The following is a 22,038-nucleotide window of genomic DNA, read 5'->3' as shown; positions in this document are numbered from 1 at the left end:
ATCCAAATGCTGTGTGGCACAAGAGCAAGATGAGCTCAGTGACTGTTACAATGACTTCTAGTACACAAACAAACAAACATTCAGACTTTCAGTAACAGCTGTAGCTATTCAGCAATTGAAAAATCCAGTTGCAACAACAACATAGTGGTATTACTCATCGGAGTTACTAATTCTGGATGTAAAAAAAAATAATGGATCGACTACAGCAAAACCAGTTACCAGTTTTGTTCAAGTCTTGTCAGAAGCATTCCCACGTAACACCTCAGAGCAAAGAAGGCAGTTAAGTTGTTTATTAATGACAACGGAAACAAAATAAAAGTGATAAAGCAAACAGATCCTTCTTTAAATATAAAGATTGTAGTCATCTGGTGTTCTGTCAGGCTCCTTTCTTTTAGGGAGGTGGGGGGTGGGGATTCAGGAGGCAGAGTTGCAAAAACTCACAGAGGATTTAGGGAAACATGATGCTTCAACATATACTGTCAACTAGGGCAAAGTCTGAACAGCAAACATCATACAATGAAAAACTCAAAACGTATTTACAAATTCATACTTCGTAGTCATTGAGAAACCTCTCTACTGAGTGGCAGATGATGTGTGTACACTACATTCTGAAAAGGCATTATTCAATCAGAGTCACTTAGCATAAAATTAAGCTGACAGATTGTCTAAAAATAAGGCCAGTTTCACTCCAAATTTATCTGACAATCAGAATTTTCCAGTGGTTCTATATTAATAAAAAGAGCATTAAGAGCACCTGATCTAACCCAAACGGGATATATCAACCAACCTGCAAACATCATTCCTAGCAGAAATTACCAACAGTAGAAACTCACGAGAAAGGACAATATACACCTCTTTTGCCTCTTTGTCTATTGCTAATTTCAAATGCCTGTATAAAAACAAACCCCCACACCGTATTTGCAATGTGATCATAAATAGGCAATGCTTTAAAACTGCAACATATGATTATCTCAGACTACCACGCTGTTTTGCACCCGGGGAAAAAGTGAACAAAACCCAAACACCTTTCTCTTTCTCTACTTCCCTCCCTCCCCTCCATTCCCCCTCCCCCCCCCCCAACACTTCCAAACCAAGAAAAAAAAAAAGAAGTTACACTCTGATGAATATTAGAGCTGGCACCAACATTCATGCTAGTTGCCCTGATGAGCAACAGAAAGTTCATTTACAATAGTCAGAAATATTTTTATGCACTAGCCCCAAAGAGTTCAGCTTCTGAAAACGGTTTAGGAAAAAAGTCCCATCAGGTATGATGTGGGCAGCGCCCAGAAGGTGCAGGAATGTCCATCACTCGACGGCGGTCTTCATATTCATCAGTGTCTGTGGAATCTTCATCTTCATCCACTGCATATTCGTTATGATTTGTTTCCTAATACAAGACATATTCATATTTGATTAAAATCCTGTATTTCAGCAGCTTATAAGAAAGCGCAAATGTTTGCCCAGAAAAATTAGAAATCTATATGATCACATCAATTAACTGAGGTAGACACTGCACCCAAGTCTTAAAAAAGCAGTTCCTTAAAATTATTAAGCTTAATTTACACTAGAGATCATTTTGCCAAACTACTTGATCTTCAACTCAATACTTTTTCATTAGCCTTAATTATTCCATACGTACAGCTGTGTAAAATCACAGTCTGGAACCAGCTTCCCTAGTGACTCATTTTTTAACACAAGCAGTTTAAAAACAAGGGGTCATTACTACCTTTAAAAGTAGTGGTAGAACAAAAGAGATAAAACTAAATCATTTTTACAGGCGGATACATTGTAACCTCTTTCACTCATAAAAGTAAGCTAGAAACACTTTCCACTGTAAGTAAGTACGACCTCTGCTGGCAATTTCTATTATAGCTACCGGTAACACGACTTTTCAAATACACTTGGTCCCGTTTTTGCAAGGCAAAAGTGGAGGCCTATCCCTGAGGAAATACTCGGAGTTTACACAGAAATCTTAAGTCCTATCTGAACTAGTCACTAAAAGAGAGCTATAGAAGTCGTATAATAAATAAAGCCAGCAAGTCTAAATGCTCCGAAACAGTCAGCAAAATTAAAGTTAACTCGCAATCTCCAAACCACAATGATAATTAACAGCAAGCTAAATACCTTCCTGATTTCCTGACTCATTAAGAGAATTAGCGAAATGCATTTCAAGTCACCACTGAAGTTTAGACACACAACTATATTCCACTACTAAGATTAATGTTCAGTGAGAACAGGAGGTGAGAGAGAAAATCCAAGATAAGCACAACTGCATCTTTGCTTACCATTCGTGCTGTAGACACCTTGAATGTTGGACACACCATATGGAATCTGGGAATCGTAACATTAAAGAATTTTTCCTTGTAGTAGAGGCAGTGGAAGGTGTAATACCCCTCCATATAGCCAGACGTTGTGGAAAAAGTAGTACAGCTGGTATATTCATAGACTCTCCCTGGGCTGATTATTGGAAACTCCCCTGTTGATAAGATGTTGATCACAGTAAGTAAGAGCTGATGCATAACTGCATTTTAGCACTTTGCTAGAGCAGCAGCACTCTGTAACTTCAGGTAGATCATTTCAGATTTTAGTAGAGGCAGAAATGATGCTCTGTAACTATTAGCATTAAAAAGAACTGTTTGAAGAAAGATGGACTATCAAGATGTTAAAACTACGCCTGCAAAATAACTCTAGAGGTCAAACGGATGCACACGTCTTCCTTTCAAGCAATGAAATCGTGCTGATACAAACCACCATGTCACCATAAAAAATGGCTAATAAACAAGTTATGAAACTTACGCTATTAAACACCAAAACATTCTCCATTAGGCTTATAAAAGTAATCTTTTGCTTACCAACTACTCCAGGACCCTGAACTTCTTCTACATCACCTTTGGCATTTGTTATTCTCCAGTATCTACTGTCCAGCTGACAAGCCTTCTCAGGAAGAGCATCTTTGGACATTTCAATTCTAGAAGCCAAACAGCACATTCAATGATTATGTAACTATTTTCATATATTTTAAGAGCTTTGGCAGTCTTGGGTATCTCTCAAAGCAGACTGGGAGAAAAAAAAACAACAACTTACTGAGTATAAGGTAAACTACTAGGTATAACAGGTATACTAAATCAGTTGCCAGTATCCACCTGTTTATCTCTGCTCATTATCATTATTGCTCCCTGAGTTACCTGTAACTTTTTTACCTCACACATCATGTATTTTACCAATTACCAACTTGACAGATACCTTATGTTCCTGACCAAGTAACATTTAAATGGTTGTTTTTTAATTAAATACTGCATGTCATGCTCATTCAGATACATTCAATTGATTTCTGTAACTTTACAAATTTATGTGCAGTATTCAAAAACTGATGATGCGAACTCTGCAAAGGTCCTTCCTGTGGTGTTTTATGTTGCTCGGTTACTATTCTTACCTGATTCTGTAAGTGAAAAAATAATGCGGTGGATGTACAGAACTGAGTTCAGGTAGAAAAGATGTGGATACAGAAACGGTAATATCTCCTGTGGTAGCAACACATTCTTTATCATGCACATACCTACAAAAAAGAAAAAGTTAAATCTGCAAATAGCTGTGAACATTCAATGCAGAAAACATGTGATTAAACTAATCACTAGTAAGAGCACTGCAGGGCTAGATTTTAAAGTGATTCTGAGTTTTTCATCTGGTTGTTAAGCAAGTGATGTACACAGTGTCTTCACTACATACACTTCCCAAACTCAGACAGCTACATGTCTCTTTCTAACTGCATTAATGCTTGCACTAAGCTACGTATATAATTTCCATCTGAAATCAGTGAAGATACTTGGTTACTAAGGATGTGCTCTTACGTTAGGTTTTTGTGGAATAAACAGCAAGTCCTAAAGTACACTGAATCTCAGATCAAGAACTTGGGCTCTGTAGAACCCCAGTTTGACAAAACTAAGGCTCTTATACTCAGAAGAAATTATAAGTATATGACTGTTTAAAAACCAGAACAAGTCTTGCTCATTTACTTATTCAGTGCAGTGTTACTTTAAGAGATCAGTTCAATGGAACAATTGCTGTCTTAATAACTCAAAACAGCCCTGCAGCTGTAGCACATGCATTGTAAACAATAAATAATATGGCATTAGCTAAGCTTCAGAACAACCATTCTGCAAAATTCCAGTAGTAAAAAAAATAAATATAAAATAAAATAAAATATATATTTAATTACCTTTAAAAGCTGTATCTGCAATATTTCATGCACTCCCTTCTCCCCCTACTATTAGCTTTATACCCAATACCCATAACTACTTATAAAGAGGTCTACATTCTAAAAGAAACACTGACATATTTCAGTGAGGCTTTAAGTCTCGATCACAATACCTGAAGATCTGGTCTCTGATGATAGGATAACCACCAGTTACCACTTTGTTTACATAGGATGTAAACCATTCCAAGTAAGATGTACCTATTTGTCAAAGAGAAGTGTTTGTAAGGATAGGCAAGTTTACCACTAGGAACATTTCCATAAACTGTGTGAAGCAAAAACTTAATTTTTATTATTTCACAATAAATTCTCAGACTTCCTTAGATGAGTTAGCCAATACTCCAGTCCATTCAACCTAATAAGCTCGTTTGGAGCAACCAACCTAGAACTAAGAGTACATACTCCAGAAATGCCACAGCACTTGAAGAAAATCTTAGCTAAGTGTTCTGCAATATAATCATAGTTTTCAAACACTGGTGTCTCTCATCATGTTTTCCTTATAGTGACTGTTCTACTGTAATTTGAAAGAACACTAATTCAGTGGTGCACTGTACTTGTATAGCTCTTTCCTGCTAGTCCACCTACAAGAGGCATGCAAAGCTGCTGGTGATTTATGAACTTCACTTTGATAGGCAAGTTTCCATATCAATTCTTTCTAAGAAATCTGTTAACAAGTTGCAAAGTTTCCCTTTCTTTAGAACAGGGACAAGGCACAGATATACTCTGCACTCCCACTACAAGCCCATAGGAGTAAACTTAAAGTCACTCAAAACAAGTTGGGACTTTCCTTAAGGTACAGACATTGCTTGAGAAAAGGTTTTCATACCTTTACAGCCATTATTAAGGAGCAGCTTTATTTCTAAGTGGACAGTCAAGTTGTCAAATTTAACTTTCAAAGAAATGAGTTTCATACAAGAGATACTGGCTCTATTTCTAGCCATAAATTTTCTAAGCAGTGTGATACAGAGTTCAGTAGAAAAGTACACAGAGTTCTTCAATTATTTGTCAATATTAGTCACACAAAACCATACTTAAAGTAACTGAAGTAGTAAGAAATCTTTATCCTAACATTCACTGAGCTGTTATTGAGTACTGATCACTCCTCTTAGATTTTTAGATGTACTTACCACTTCTTTTTAGCAAGAGCTACGTGTACTGTTCTTTGAACTTGAAGGAAGACTATGTTTATTATCCTCCTTTCTACCACTAATCCACAAAATACAAACTGTTTATAAAGTAACTCTGAATGGAGAAAATAGACCAATTTACAATGTTCAAGAAAACCTAGATGAATGTTGTATAAGCTTCCTCTCCCCCCTGCAACATGCTGAGATGAACCCTTTCAACCAAGTGCAATCAGTACGTTTAAGTATGTCATCAGATCATCTCATCATTGACTCAACTCCATAAAAGCAGCAAGCTCAAGGAACAATATGAATAGGCTATGGAGTAGCTTTAAAGCATCACCCTCAGGTGGAGAGAAGCAAGTAACCAAACTATTACATTTGAGCTTTTGCTGCATCTTTCCTCTGACAATCTGAGGGCTCACAGTCCAGTCTACAGTATGATCTCAGATGATGACATCTCAGTATGATGACAGATTTTGGATTGTTTACATCACATTAAAATTACTTCATACTATCAGTCAGTACACAGAAAGGTTTCCTATAATTAGAGTGGCAAACAGTTTAACTACCTTCCACACAAGCCAGTAACGGTGTAAAATGATTTCTCCTGATTAATATACCCTAAGAAATGCATGAAGCTAAATTTTAATATTAACATTAGAACTACTCAAAACACACCTGCTTTCCCACTGAGTACAATTAATGTAGACATAGCTGGACAAACCAAGCTTCAGTGAATTAAAAAAAACAAACAAACATGAAAACAGCATTCCAGGCAATGTGCATGTCAGACAGATGACCACAATGGATTACCACATAACCAAATGACAGTTTTCACCTTCCTTCCCTTTATCTTTTTGAACAAAGGAAATCAACAGAATTGAAATTCAGAAAGGCTTTCTTTGGTTGCCATGGTTATAGTTAATTAGATTATACCAAAGGACACAAAATATTTTTGAACTTTTAACACTGTTGCAAAAACTACTGGGAAAAAAAAAAACAAAACAACTCTTTGTGTCCACTTGGATGTTACATTTAATAACCACTTACATCACACCCATGATGGCTATTTTACAGCCTCTGCTCATTTTGTTAGACAGATTAATACACTGCAAAACTGGTATACAAGGCACAAGGAAGAACAAACTTCAATAGGGAAATCATTTTAAGTAACCACTTGTGCTTTAAAGCAGGTTAGTCTCAAAAGTACCACACAAGGATTTAGAACACTTGCTTTGTTCAAGTCAACTGAGCTGCACAGTTTGATTTCATCTGACAAAAACTGTTTCTTCAACAGTGCAATTAAAACACTTTGGAGAATATTTTATTCTGAAGTATTACCTGTAATGAACATATCAATAGCAGATGGATTGCGAGCCATTTGGTCCTAAAACAAGAAGGAGGTTACAGATGTATTAGAAAGAAAGCACTAGACTTGCAAGTTTAAAACTTAAGATCTGAAATGTAACATAGGAAACGCCTTCCCTATATCCACTAAATCAATAATCTTGCTTCTTAATTCATCATTCTATCTCAGTCAGATTTTCAAATACATCATAAAAAACATAAATGCCTGCTCCTGAGAATGCTCAGCTGATAATTACACATACAGTTTTGATATTCCACTAAAGCTCACAAGATTTAAGGCATCATTAAAGAAAGAGAGCAAACAAATTATGCCTTATGTCTCCAAGAACAAAAACTATAAAACCTCTGAGTAATCTGCTCCAGTGTTCAACAACATCCACTGTAAAGAGATTTTTGCCTGTGTTTAGATCAGGTTTCCATTGCCTCTTCTCTGTCACTGGCTTCCCTGGGAAAAGTTGTGCTCTGGCTTAATTATGGCCCATTATCAAGTATTTCTGAACACCGCTAAAACCTTCAGAGCCTTCTTTTCTTCAGACTAAACAATCTCAGCTCCTGTACTATCATACTCCTACCTGAAAAAAGCAGGGCTACACATAGCATAAGCATGAAATAACCGTTCAGATTCCAACACATTATCCAAAAGTTTTGAATACTTAATACAACATGAGGTTTTTAATGAGGATTTTAACACCCTTCAAGTAATCCGTTATCAAAACACTCCCTACAGAATTCATTGCTACATGCTTTGAAAATACAGAGCCAGGAATCTCACAGCACAAAGAAGACTTTCTCTTCTTCAGTCATCCCGCTGTTGTGGTGGGGGTGGTTAAAGAAGGAGATAGGTGAAGTATTTTTAGGTATAACATTTTTAAGCTTCAATAGTAACAATAATGTCAGTCTTAAAATTTTACAGCTACAAGAATTAAAAAAAAAAACCCAAACTCAAATAATTTAGACTATAAAGGATCTGCTCACGACAAATTTGTTCTGTCACTGGAAAGTAAGTCTTGCTTAAAACCAGGAGGATTTATTGCAGTAAGTCCATATTTATTACACCTAGAAGAGGAGATTCTGCATATCTTCCATAGCAGAAAAGCTTTTTCTCCCTCAAGAACCTAGAAGGAGTACACACCTACCACAGTTTCAACAAATTTAACTAACATAGTCCAATACAGGTAATTCCACTAGCACAGACTTACAAAAACTGCTATAGCCATTTGGAAACTGTTATAGACATCAACAACTTAATGCAAGTTTCTTTGCCTTCATAAATTCTCGATTCCTGGGCTCTGATGGAAGTTCAGGGACAAGTAACTAGAACTAACGTGCTGTCTTAGGCTATTCACCTCATGCTGAGAGTTTTACCTATCAGCAAACATGCAAACAGGAACTATCAACCATTACACATTCACAAGTACAAGCACTTCCTCCTTACTGGACATTGATAGAAGATCTCGTATTTATTCCTTCCTTCCACGCTTTCCAGGGCCATGTACTGACTCAGGCCGGTATGAATGCAGAAGGTCAGGGGAAGACAGTGTTTCAGACCTAGTCTCTGCTGAAAGCCCCCAGCGGCCGTGTCAATATCCAGCAAGTCTTCAGAGCGGTAATGGTTTGACAGTGCCATACTTCCCATCAACCTTAAGAGACAAAAACGGATATGTAAACAGAATGGATATAAACAGAAGATATCACTCAAAACGCAAAGAAAGTTTTCAATCTAACAATGCTATAAAATCATATTAGAGCTATATTAAATCCAACAATAACAGTCATAAGCAGAGACAAGTTTTAGCTCTCAGTACCAATCTTCTCAAAGGGAGGCTTGGTTGCTTTCACACTTTCTTGTACATTTTTGTACCTTAGAGAACCATTTTAAAATGCTCAAGATTCCCATTCTGCCTGCAATTACTTACAAAGAAGCTATAGGCTACATATTTACAGCCGGCACAATTTCCTATGTAGCTTAACATAATAATAGCCAAAGATATCTTGTGTTTTCTGCAAGTTAATTCCAGTATCATCAGAGCATCCACAATTTTTCAGTTAGAATAGCAAGCTGGTATAGTAACAGACGCTGATCAGAACTATGAGCTCTATGCTTTGGAGAAAAGGTTGATAAGTAAAGAAGGAAAACAACACAGGAGTCACAGAGATTAAAATCTCCATATAAAAACTAAGGCAGACAGACACAAAATCACACAAGGAGAGAATGAGAAAGCATCACATGACAAGACCACGATGTGACTAATTTTTCCCCTATTTTTTTGTAAGTATCACTACAAAAGATGGGATTCTGTTGTTTTTTTGACAATACGAAAATGACTCTGAAGTCCGCATAGGAGGCTCCTGAGACAGCAAACAAACACAGGCAGTTGGGAAAAAAAACAAACAAAAAACTGTTTTCAGATTAGTACAAGTAACAGATTTAAAATGAGGGTGAGCATCAGAACCTGAAGCTAACGCTGATATGAATGAAAGATGAGATGAAAGTCAGGGTGGAAATTAAAAAAAACAAAGAGCATACACTCAATCTAACAGATGTGCAGATAATGGAGAAATGATAAAAGGGATAATGTGATTAAAGTAATCACCTACAAGAGCACACGCGACAGCAGCATGCCTAGCAAGAAGAGATGACTACAGTTGTCAAAGCCAAAGAAAAACCCACAACAGGTAAGTTTTTGTGTATGACAGGAAAGAGTTGGTAGGCTTCACGCTCAGCCTGAGTGTTTGCAAGGTCACAAGCTTTAGAGAAAACTTTGCAGGGTAAAAAAAAAAAAATTAAAAAAAAAAAATCAAAGTATTCTTGATACAGTAGTTAAGAAAATATTCCTAAGGCTGATTAGTCCTCCAATATATGGTCTTTCAATAATGTCATTTAATAGGTTAATGTGGACTGAATTATAAACTGTGTCAAGATTCCAGCACTAGAAGATAAGCTTCTTGACTTTATAAACAGTACTTTATTCTTCTCCTGTTCCCCAAAGAGGTAAACAGCCACAACCTTCTCTTCCTCATCCAAGTAAACAAACTTGTAATCTACACCTCCCCACCCATGCTCCCTTCTAATTTGCTTTTCACTAATGTTCTCAGATGCAAACTTTTGCACACACTAAGCTTTTGCTGGCATTATGAAAGCAGTGACTCATGGCACAAGCTGCCACACGTCTGTATGATCTAAGTTGCTGTATGATCTACCTTGGGCAACAGGTTCCATTCCTCTTTTTTTTCCATACGTAGTCTTGTTAAAATCCAGACAAAGACTCCCAATGTCACATACCAGTGACTGGCATACACATCTAGACCCAGTGTCCTCCATTTTTGGTCTAACACACCCATCCCATAAACTCACCAACTTCTTCCTCCTGGACCTGATCTTGCTAGTATTCAAGTCCCACTACGGAGCATGAACTGTGGGGTCAGCAAGCAAGCTTGACCCAAAGTAACACTGTATCTTCTACTTGCCGTGTGACACCCTTTCTTATTCCAGGGTCCCACATGTCAGAAATAACTGGTACACCAATGGAGATTGTCAAGAAGTGTTTAGACTTGTACCCTCCCTTTGAGGGCGCAGCAATAGAACACAGCCCACTGGCAGTTATCTTAACTGAAGGTCATGCCCAAATGCATGTGTCCCTTGCTGCAGCCCCTCCACAGGCACACTGCTCATCAAGGCAGAGTATAGAGAGAGGGAGTAAAAGAGCAGTAGGGAGAGCAGAACGCACACAAGCTGCAGAGCTGCATTCTGATCACTTCCAAGTGATCAAACATAGTAAGCATTGTGAGCCATATTTGCATTCATAGAAAATTTTAGTCATCCACTGATCAACAATAATGTATTAGCAGTTACTAAGGACCATTTCCTACTCGTATAAGGTAACAGAAGGAAGCACTTTCAAAATGAAAAGAGCTGTCTCATTTAAAACCTACACAACCAGGCAGGACATTACCCCTCCTCTCAAAAAAAAAAGTATTTTCTAGGGAAGGAAACAAAACTAGAAGTCATCCTTATGCCTGCATAAAACCATTTCCCAAATACCCTCTGCACTTACAACACCAGAATTAAAGGAAGCCGTGCCTGCTTTATCAGTGCAGGTTTTGGCAGGGCAACATGAAAGCACCACCCAGTAGAGACACTGCAATGATTTGCCCCAGTTTTTTATCTTTTGCTAACACTTGTGTTCGTTCATTAAGCACTGACCTGCTAAATCTTTTCATAATTGGAAGATACAAATCCATGTGCACTCACCTGCATGCTAATCTTGATGTAAAAGGAGTTCTTAATTGTTGATATGTAATCGTAACATCTTCTACTTGGAAAATTTAATTTGCAAAATTGACATTTAGATTCTACTGAGAATAATTGCCTGGTTTGGAAGTTATTCCTTAACCATTTTTAAAGAACTGAAGTTACCAAATCATGAAGACTGCAGCCTGAATCTAGTCCACTTATGCAACATGAAGCAAAACTTCAGGGAGGCAGCATGCAGTGGTATGTTAACAGTTTGAAGTTTCAGATATTGAAAATAAATAAATAAATAAAAAAGGTAGTCAACGAAATAGGACTGAAGTGTAAAGAACAATTAGAAATCCACACTACATTTTCAGTTACTTCTGAGATTATAACATAATCATCTGTACAATCAGTGTCAATACATGTGGTCCCTCAGTTATAATACATTCAATGTTTCATTTGTCCTGGTCAGCAGACATTTGGACTTTTTTAAAAATAAAGAAGATTGATAAAATGATAAGTAGTTGCTGTAGCTTACCCAGGAACAACAAGCTTCTGTCCATTATGAATACGGAATGAACATCGATAGTCATCAGGGAGTTTGCAGCCAATCTGTGCCTCCACAGCATCTAGATCCTCTTCCTGCACACTCTCTGTGTACAAAAAGAAACAGAGTATTATGAGGCAGTTTTAGAGGGGGGGATAAACAAGAATATATATTTCAAAGTATTTTGAAACTTGTAATTCAGAGAAAGTGAACTGACAGACATACAAGCAAGGAAAATTAGGGACACGGTTGTGTAAAAACGTGGTTCCAAGCAAATAACCAGAATCACTGCAAATTAAGTATTTCAAATACAAAGTATGAAATTAGTAAATGTCTTGATCAAACAAACAACATTTAGTAACTACTGTACCCCAGAAGGCATAGAACTAATACTACATAAATTTGGAAGGAGACTGATTACATTAACTGATTATTTAATACAGCACCAACCTTCAGCCAGTGAAATAAACCTTTCCCCCACAATATTGTTATTAGCTGACCGTCAGGAAATATTACTTCAGGGGTTGCTTCTTTCAGTTCCCAATCCAACCATTAACAGAAAAAAACCCTTGGCTACAGACACCATTCATCTTGTATATGAAGCATCAAACGCGTTGAGTGAAAATTGGGGAATTTTCATATTCAATTATCAACAGAAGGGTGTAGGGAATAATCATTGTTATACCTCCACACACACTCCAGGGGGGGATTTTGCATGCTCAGTTACAGCAAGACATCAGTTAACAATTCAGTGATACAAAGTGTGTATTAATGGTACCATAAGGTCTAAGTCTTGTAAGAGCTCCTGCTAATGCTTTCCAGCGCTACTCAAGTGCAGAAATTGAACAAATCCAACCACTTTTTGTAGACAAAAAGAAGCTTCTGAAAGCGAAACAATGGTAAATTCGTTCACTTTGAGACTGCCTATGGATTACTAGCAACTTTGCAAGGGCTATACATGTGGTCTGATATACTTATTTACTGGAAGGGAGAGGACATCTCTTTCACTTCCAGGGCTCCAGTAACTGATACACACATCTAAGACAAAAGCAGTATAAAACTAAATAATAAACAAATCAAGTAGCATCCATCTACTTAAGCAAGCAGGTATCACACTGTACCTTTCAAAGAACCAATCATCCGAGGACACCGCTGTCCTAGGTATTTCTCTAGGTCATCCCAGGCTTTTTTCAGTGTAGCATAATACTGGATGTATCTTCCTAGATCCGAGTATGTACTGATGAAGATAGCTTTCCAGCTCTGATTTCGTCGAATTTTTTCCTCGCTAAGAAGACACAAAGAAAGAACTTTTAAACACCAGCCTATACATTTTGACTTGTAAAACCAAGTTGTTAATTTTTGTCATTGGCAGAAACAGTATGTGTAATATTAAGCCAGGAACACTTCTCAGTCATAGGAAGCCACACCAATCTAGTTAATTTTGACATCTATTAAACAGCAACTTGGAACAGATTTAGGATACATTTTTGGTACTCAGTATCAGGGGAAAGTATGCATAAACTATTTCTTTAAAGGACGAATACTGTCTAGTACCAAGTATTAGAACTGTTAAATAGCTAAACCACTTTCCAGGCCTTTAAAAATCTTATTTTTTTACCTACTGCAGTAGTCAAATAAAGAAGTCATGAACTCCTCTATTTACCCAATAAAAAGGATTAAAGAGCAAACCTGATACACGGAGAATCTCAAGGCAAAACTTTTACAACCTGCATTACATCTTCATAAGCTGTATATAATTAGAATATTCATCATATGTTTACACACACTGATGTCCTACATCTGGGGAAGAACAACCCCATGCACCAGTACATGCTGGGGGTTGAGAGGCTGCCAAGTGGCTTTGCCAAGAAGGGAGTCTTGATGGATACCAAGCTGACCAAGAGACGTCAATGTGCCCTTGCAGCAAAAAAGTCCAACAGAACCTCAGGTGCAACAGGAAAAACACTGGCCAAGCACATTCTTCCTTTCTAAACAGACCGCGTGAGGTTGTGTCTGGAGAACTTCATCCAGTTTGGGCTCCACAACACAAGAGAGATGTGACCATTCTAGACAAGGCCTCAAAGATGATTACGGGACTTGAGTATATTTCACATTAGCAGAGTTTAAGAGAGCTGGAACTCTTCTGAATGGAGAAGGGAAGGCTTGGGGGCATCTTATCCATGTGTGATAATACCCTGACGAAAAGGAGTAAAGATGGAGTAAGACTACTCTCCAGAGTGTGAATTGACAGTAGAATAAGCAATCACCAAAAACTACAAGCCACAAAATTCAAACTGAACACAAAGAAATACTCCTTTACCGTGAGGGTGGTCAAACACTGGAACAAGTTGCTTACAGTCATAGAGTCTCCATTTTTGGAACACTCTGAGACATTCCACACATGGTCTTGAGCAATCCGTCATAGGGAACCCTGGTTGAGCAGGGGAGCTGGACTAGATGATCTCAAAAAGACACCTTCCAACCTCAGCTATTCTGATGCAGCCGTCCAGGTGCACCCCCACATTTACAGTACTCAGAACATTACCACAGAATATTTGGTGTCTGAGAGTCAAGAGGTGTCTGGATAGGGAGCCACTAAACTATGGTTTAGTGGTTTTCTGTAGGTACGGTAAAGGGAGGACGGTTGGACTAGATGATCTTGTAGGTCCTTTCCAACCTTGTGATCCTATGATTCTATGCAGCTTCTCCTTCAGCTTAGGCATTAACGGGTCCATACAAACTTTGTTAATCCTTTTAGATTCATGAAACTTTTATAGAAAATGAACATTTTTGATACCTCTAAGCTTTCATCAAACTTAAGTTAGCAACATCAATCTAAGTGCAATGTGTACAATAGCATACAAGACTTTTTTTTTTTTTTCCTCAACAGAAGAAAAGCTTAAGACAACCACACTTACTCTGAAATAAGCCAGTATTTCTTGCAGTGTCTTTTCCACAATGGATCATGGCTTGATAGCTGATTTAATCTCCGACTCAAATAGCAGCAGCTATAAACACAAGACCATTACATTTGATTGCAGAAAAGCAGCAAATCAAACAGGGATAAATACTCACCAATAAACTGTAACTTGCTTTCTCATGAAATAAATGAGAGAGCTTGAAAGTTTGTTAGCTATCCCTTTTAGAGTATACTTACAACAGTTAACCGTTTCCATCACAGCTGTGTAAGCCATGGACTACTTTTCTAATGGAAGTATACGCTTTGAGAACTGTCAGCATTTAATTAATTTTGCAAAGCAGGTCAGCCTGCAGGTCTTTTCCAATACAAACATAATTGGAAAGATTCAGGTATGATTACAATCCACCAGAAGTAAGCATTCCTGTAGTGCAGGCTAGTTATTATGTTTGCTTCCTTACCTGAGTTGCCCATCTCTACCTTATTTTTTTTCCCAACCATTGTCATTATATTGGAAGCTCGATCAGTAAGATACAGAACTAGGAAGTTATTTTCCATTGTAAGTTATTTAAATAACTTATGATGGGAAACAAAGAATAAAACAGGAAAAAATACAAAGGATGGTAGACTTGGAAATAAGTACAGCAAGCTCGCTCTTAAGAAGAGCACACATAGCTCTTGCCATTGTGTTACAGGTAACATGGCTGCTTCAGGAAATTAAAAGAATCACATCTTGCCTTTGCTAAAATGCTACATAGTGCAGTATCAAGGAAAACTGTAGGATATTTGTTGGGAATTGGCCTCAGAAGTCATTCAAGTCTCCCTGATGCAAGGAGATTGTATGTAATATATGACCCATATTTTCCCAGTGTCTGTTAACTTGCTCTTTATAAGTAGCAATGGAGGTAACAGCAAAAGAAAAAAACAAGTTTACTTTTACAGCTGAAAAGCCTTTCTGAAACATACAGCTGTAATCAACAGGAGGAAAATCTCAGTCTATTTATAAGAATGTGCAGCAAAGTGTCAGCAACATACAGAGCAGTAATACAGGAAAAGATTAAGTTATTCAAAGAGTCAGAGAGTTTTAAAGAAACAATTGCTTCATTCACTCTATTCCCAACACCTGACAATAAACCTTCTCCTTCCTCTTCTGCGTTTGAGCAGAATTGTCAGTTTTGCTTTGAAGAAACTTGCAGGAAGGTACCACCAGTACAGATGTAGCACCGCCACTCCGGTACCTTGTTCTATCACTTAACGTGTGTGCTTCAACAGCTGAAATGAACATCCAAATACTCAAAATGAAGTTACTAAACTTCAACTTTTGGTCACTTGCATTTTTTTCCTTCTCCGTGTAGCTCAAATTGGCAAATTATAAGGACTAACAGTGCAAACCGACACAATTATACACCGGAACAATGATGGCTCCAAATCCTGTCTTTGATAAGCTAAATCAGCTGCATTCCATCTCACATTGAGACTGCAGAATTATTTGTTTATCTGCTCAATTCAATCTTTTTAATTTTTTTCCCCAATGCCCACAACAAGCTGATCAAACCAGAGCTGTATTAGGATTTCAACAAACTAAAGTGACTCTCCTGTATGCCCTACCATTACCCATCTACCCTCAATGTCAGAAACACTCGCTTCTATTAAGGTACCAAGTTTGACCAATGGGACACATCAAACTGACTGCTGTAGCCCCTGGTTCTTTCTGTTCACCACCTTTCACTGGTACCATCTTGCTCTTTTTTGTTCCTCAGAATTAGAACTCACTGATCTGACCGGCCAACTTGATTAGATCACACACTTCTTGTACTAATGCTGTGTTACTTCTCCAGTCATTTGTAAGTTTTAACAGCTTTGCTTTTAAACAAGAAACTCTTCAACGCTTATTAATGGCTTGCACTTAGAATTTCATAGTAATCCCAGCAGAAGCCCACTAGAGACACAATGTTGATTCATGGCTGCTCATGAACAACAAGACCTTGACATTTGGCAATGTGAGAACTTCATTTGCAACATTCTGGAAGTTTATTTGTAAATAAAAACAACTTGAAGTTAAATTCCGAGCTGAAATCTGTTATCTTGGTGTTACTGGAACAGGTTGCCCACAGAGGTGGTGGAGTCACCAACCCTGGAGCTTTCCAAGAAAGGCAAAGATGTGGCCCTGAGGGACGTGGTTTAGTGGTGGGTTGACAGCTGGACTCGTTGATCTCAGTGATCTTTCCAACCTTAATGATAATTGCTTAGAAGAAAGAAGTCACTGTGGTAACTGTGTAACACCTGGCTTCAAACATGGTCAAAGATTCAATTAAAACCATTCTCATTAATTACAAAAATGTGGGGATTTTTCATTATTTAAGGACCACCAGGCTAATCAACCTGTGGAATACAGGGGGAATGGGACTGTCTGTGATAGCATATGTATACATGCCACTAAAACAAAGACAAGAAAACCAGAGATGTCCTCAATTAAAACCCTGAATACCACAAACTAAAAGCTAAGCAAAACTACCATTACTGAACTTACAAATAAGAAACCTAACCGGTATTTAATTGACCTTGCACATTCACCTAATTTCATCAAATACGTAACAAAAACAGGCATTAAGCCTAACTACCTTCATTCACTATATTGTTATCAATTACTAAGCCACCTCCACTGAAATTACCCAACTATCCCACTGTTAATTTTTTTACTTCCATTATGCTTCATCTCTTTTCTGCTCCCTACTTAACATAAGGCTCCCTGATGCCATCCGCTTTCCTCACCAGTATTTACAAAAACAACCGATAACCTCCTATTCGATCCACATACACGTTCCTCTCTCTATTGAAGCACTGATTTCAATCACTGCCATCGCTCACACTTTATTGGTGAGATTTTAGCTAAAAATCTATTCTCATCTCAGCCGTCCAACCTGCAGCTCTGACCATCCACCCGGCACGGAGCAGTTTGCAGCTCTCGTTCACGTTCTGCTGACCGAGAGATCCTCCTGTCTGATTTAGTCTGGTTTTCCCCAGCCCCAAACAACAGCCCATTTAGACAACCGCCTGTACTGCTGGCAACAGAACTGCCCTTTGTTTGCCCGCACATATCAGAGTTTCAGAGAATTACTCATTCCATTAACTCAGCTATTGGTTCATCTCCACTCGGTAATTTAAATACAAATAAAAACAACAGGTAATGGAGGGGAAATGGTGAACGTTCTCTTTCACTTAAGCAAACAGCACTGCTGTTTCAAGCGCGCAGTGCTTTAGGATGCCTCCTCTAGAAGAAGCCAACCTTTCCTCTGCACAGCGACATATGTTTTTAAGCACTGTGCCCTGCTCGCTTCTTCGCCTTCACGTCTGTCACATCCCCCACAAGCACGCTTCTCCTGACCCCGTTTGCCAGCACAGCGACCCGCGCACCCAGAAGTTGTGCAAAGGCGGCCACCGGCAGCCCCGGCCGAGGCAGGCGGCCCGCCCCGCTCCCCGCGGCTCCCACACGGCCGCTTCTCCCTTTCCGGCACGGCCGGCCCAACAGCCGCTCCGTGCCCCCCCAGCACGGCCGCGGGGCGGCGCGGCGCACCAGCCGGCCGGAGGTACCGAGACCGCGGAGGGGAGCAGACCCCGCCGCCGCTCTTCCGACCCGCGGCCCGGCGCTGCGCGGGGCCCGGGGAACGCCTCCAGCGCCTCCCCCACCTCCCCGCTCGGTCGTCCTTCCCTCCCCCCGGCAGCGCGACTCAGAGGCTCCCGCGGAGTCCCGGGCCCGGCCTTCACCTCATCAGATCCCGGTAGTCGAGGAAGCTGAGGATGAGCAGCAGCGGGTCGGTGGGCAGCAGCTCCAGGCTGAGGGCCGGCGGCTCCATGTCCAGGGGCGCCGCCATCTTGAGAGACGTCCCACCGCTCCGCCGCTCGCCGCCGGGGCCGCCCCTCGTGCCGCTCCGTTGTCGGCGGCGGCTGTCGCAGCGCCCCCTGCCGGCCGGTACGCCGCTTTGCGTCCCGCTGGCGGCTCAGCTGCCTGTCCCTGCAGCGCCTCGCTGCCGCCCCGTGCTCCAGGAGGGTGAGAAGTCTGATTTTACGAGATTCTGACCTTTTATATTCTGACGCACAAGAAAGGGAGCAACGAATCGCAATACTGGGGTTTTGTGCCCGTTGTATCCATTATAGTGTCGTTCAGAAACTCTGTTCTTAACTGAGACCATTTTATACAGACTACAACACAAAATGTCTTTTAAACATTTGAAACATAAATCTTCATTTAACATTTACAGTACCCTGACCTGAACTTCTGTATGATTGGACAAGTTCGATAAGCTTTGCTTCTTACCTCTGTATCCAAATGAGAGAAATGCCAGAAGACGATAAGAAACCACAGGATGTAGGTGGGTGTAAGGCATTACCCAACCTCCGTGTTGTTTATGACCTGACTTATGGAGCTATGACCCCCGAGCATGCCAAAACAGGGCTTTGCAATCTGAGTTCATTCAGTGCAATTAGGTCACTGAAACCATGTTCATTTACTACAATGCCTCTTACAGCTACCACTGAGAATAAAAGGGCCCAAAGAAACGTGTACTGTTATTACACTGATATTATTTTTGCTTTTTCATGTGCAAAAGAGAGAATAAGTTCAGGGCATAGAGTGAAAACAAGGCAATGAACTTCGTTTAGAAGTTTGATAATCTAAAATTAGCCACGACCCAAGAGTGTCTGTAACAAACAGCATGTAAGGAGTAAGGGAAAGGAAATTATAAATGACAGCTGTATCATCGTGCAGAGACTTCAGTGAGTCAAAGGGACATAAAGATAGATCAGTTGTCCTTTGAAAGGTGAGGGATTTACATAGGAGCTGATAAGCAAATCACTTTTCCAGACTTCACAGGAGTCAATCTCAGATGAGATTTGAAAGATGTCAGAATGGTAGCTCTAGGGATCAGAGCCAGAACTTCAGTGAAACGTGTACGTGAATAAACTAAATATTACATATGAATGAGCTTGTTGGACATTTTAGTAACAAATGGGATTTCTGTCAGCATACAGCTTCAGGCTTTCTTCTGACAGAATGAAACAACTGTTTGGTTTGTTTTTTTTAAATCCCCTTCTTGTTACAGCCACATATGCACAAACAGTGACACCCTTCTTGAATCTCTCACACAACAGGAGATTAGCCATGGCAGCTCCAAGGTCAGCTGGAGTCAAAGGCAGCCCACAGGCCAGCTCTGGTATCCCCAAGGGTTGAACCGATGGACTTTACCTTGTGGTTACAGTGAAATGCAAGGAGCAGTTGAAGCTTACACTCAGCTTTCTGCTTCTGGACCAGATGAGGTGTGAAAAGCACAGTAATCCAGGCAGGTCCCTTAGTGCAGAAGTGTTCTGGATGGATTAGACCCTCCTACCCTCATGTCTCTGAGCCTGGCAGATCCTGGGGCAGAGATGAGCTAGGGAAGGTGTTCTGTGCTAATACAACTGTGGTCCGTAGATTTGGAATTACTGGGTGACCCTACATGGAGGCTCATGTCTACAGTGGCTGCCCAAGACTGTCATCAGGGCATCTCTGCTTCTTCCCTAACTTGTGCTGGACAGGTTTGAGTGATTCCACGCTTGTCTTCTTCATTAGCAAAAACAAATAAATAAATCAAAAGTCTCCGACTCTGAAATGGCACTCAGGCATTTATGTTTGGAAAGGTATGAATTCCAATTAGAGCATATTTTTAATAGTCTTTGCTTTATATATACATATATTTATTTATTTTGCTTCTTTTTCTGCAGAGGAAGGGCTCCATGTTAACACAAACTGACATAACCAAGTTGTTGTGTTTTTTTTTTCCCTGTGGTTTCTTAGTTCAGAGGTGGTTTTCCTTTCACACAATGTACTTGGACATCAATCATGTGTGAGATAGGACTGAAAATGTAAACATTCATCCATGTAATTTTTGTAAAAGTCTTGCATGCTTTACAGAGCATAAATAGCATAGAAAGACACAATCCTTGCCTCTAAAACCTGACACATTAAATTACATGAGCAATATAGACTGCACAGTGGGCAGTCAGCAGGGGCCTCCATCAGAGCCCAGCAATGCTGATACCCACTCTTTTGTTTTGCACGTGTGCATTTGTCCATGCTGGAGTAATACTAACAGAGAACAGCCCTGAGGAGCCCACAGGAGATCATACGTGCATGCTCCCAAGACAGCTAATTTCAAATTTGGTCCAAAAGGCCTTAATAATGTTTTGGGAGTTTACATTATTTCACGTGTACAGCATTTCACTGTGTACAATTCATCCTAGGGCATGTGTGAAGGACCCCAATGAAAACAAGCATTGGAGAAATATTCCATGATCTTGTGGGAAGTGTTGGGAATCCAGTCATTCTGATGCAGCTTTTGCATTTGCCTAGAAGCCCTGAAAGCCTTTCTTGCTTGAGGAAAATGGAGAACAAACATGGGCCCCTTCGAAAATTCTGCTACTACTGATTCTTTCACACCTGAAAAAAGCCATCTGTGTGAACCAGATAGCGGCTCACTTTTCAGCTCCACGTGTTCTTTCTTTGGGTTGTTAGCTGAGATTCTTAACGAGACGGCCACTAGCTGTGGTTCCAGCAGTGGGGTTTTTGGCTCTGAACGCCTGTGTGGCAGGAGAAAGGCTGAGCCCAGTGAACATTCATCAGATGATAGCAACAATAAATTACTGAAGTGTTGAGCCGGATTTGAAGAGGTAGTGCAAAGATAAAAGACTCCAGAAACCCTTTGCAATTCCCTTAGTCATCCATTCCCACTGAAGGCTTCTGTTTTGAAGTTTCCAGGAAGCCTCACGTGCCCTTTGCTCGTCCTTTTGGTAGGAGCTCTTATCTGCCTCGTGCAGACCCAGCCACTTTTTGCTGTACTACTCAAAACCAGTTATTATGGGATAAACAAACTGTGTTTGCTGATGCATGTTCTCGGTTCCCTTATCAGCTGAACAACACGCTTCTCATGCACATTGGGTCAAACTCACTGCTGGTCCAGCTCCAAGAATTCCTGGGGAATTCAGTGCTCACATCCCCTGTAAGAGAAATGTAACCATATTGTGACAGTGTATTGTCTTACAAGTGGACCTAGAAATTCCCAGTGTTGCAAGACATCCTCAGGTGTATAATTCCAGGTCTTATACATTTTATTAAGCTAGCAACATGACATCTATGGGTTTTTTAATGTATCTGTCAAGATGCTGAAAGATATTGTCAGATGGAAGAGGACATGTCCCAGTGAAGTTTTATTCAGATCGCCTCTTGAAAATAAATTCAAATAAGTAAACAGCCTGTACCTCAAAAGTGACTTACAGGTGTTGTGAAATACACTGTTAATGTTGTCTGACAAGAGATGTAAGACAAGTGTTTTTTTTTGCAGAGATGACCATGCCACAATAGCAGTGCAGAGTCAGGATCTTAGGCACTCAGACTGCTGGAGCCTGCAGGTAGGGGCTCAGCTGCCCATCACCCAGGGTCCCGGCCCTAAGAGGTTATTCCTCTGTCAGCACTGTAGGTTGGTTGTTATTACTCCAGTCATACTGGAGCAGCATCCCCCTTTGCCCACTTATTCAAGCATATCCACAGAAATAAAACTT

At 39.8% G+C, this 22,038-nt stretch overlaps 1 protein-coding gene across 1 annotated transcript; it reads right to left on the bottom strand.

Moving 5' to 3' along the window:
• Window positions 1–275: 275 nt before the first annotated feature.
• FBXO3 (F-box protein 3) lies at window positions 276–18,457 on the bottom strand. The gene is made up of 11 exons (XM_072338928.1): window positions 18,214–18,457; window positions 14,450–14,539; window positions 12,653–12,816; window positions 11,523–11,637; window positions 8,183–8,387; window positions 6,721–6,766; window positions 4,369–4,453; window positions 3,434–3,556; window positions 2,853–2,968; window positions 2,286–2,476; window positions 276–1,387 (listed from the first exon to the last, which is right to left on the bottom strand). Exons 1-11 carry the CDS (start codon window positions 18,318–18,320, stop codon window positions 1,262–1,264), a joined length of 1,368 nt encoding a protein of 455 aa, XP_072195029.1. The 5' UTR covers window positions 18,321–18,457; the 3' UTR covers window positions 276–1,261.
• Window positions 18,458–22,038: the final 3,581 nt, after the last annotated feature.

The sequence above is a fragment of the Excalfactoria chinensis genome, chromosome 5 (assembly GCF_039878825.1).
Source record: "Excalfactoria chinensis isolate bCotChi1 chromosome 5, bCotChi1.hap2, whole genome shotgun sequence".
Classification (NCBI taxonomy): domain Eukaryota; kingdom Metazoa; phylum Chordata; class Aves; order Galliformes; family Phasianidae; genus Excalfactoria; species Excalfactoria chinensis.
Note: the sequence above shows the minus strand (reverse complement) of the source record. Positions and strands in the feature narration are given on the sequence as shown.

Excerpts from the sequence above, each read along its gene's own strand:
- FBXO3 (XM_072338928.1), bottom strand. The coding sequence starts at position 18,320 with ATGGCGGCGCCCCTGGACATGGAGCCGCCGGCCCTCAGCCTGGAGCTG. Across the intron at positions 14,540-18,213 it reads GACTACCGGGATCTGATGAG|CTGCTGCTATTTGAGTCGGA; the intron begins GTGAAGGCCGGG and ends TTGTGTTTATAG. Across the intron at positions 3,557-4,368 it reads ATCAGAGACCAGATCTTCAG|GTATGTGCATGATAAAGAAT; the intron begins GTATTGTGATCG and ends TCTTTTTTGTAG.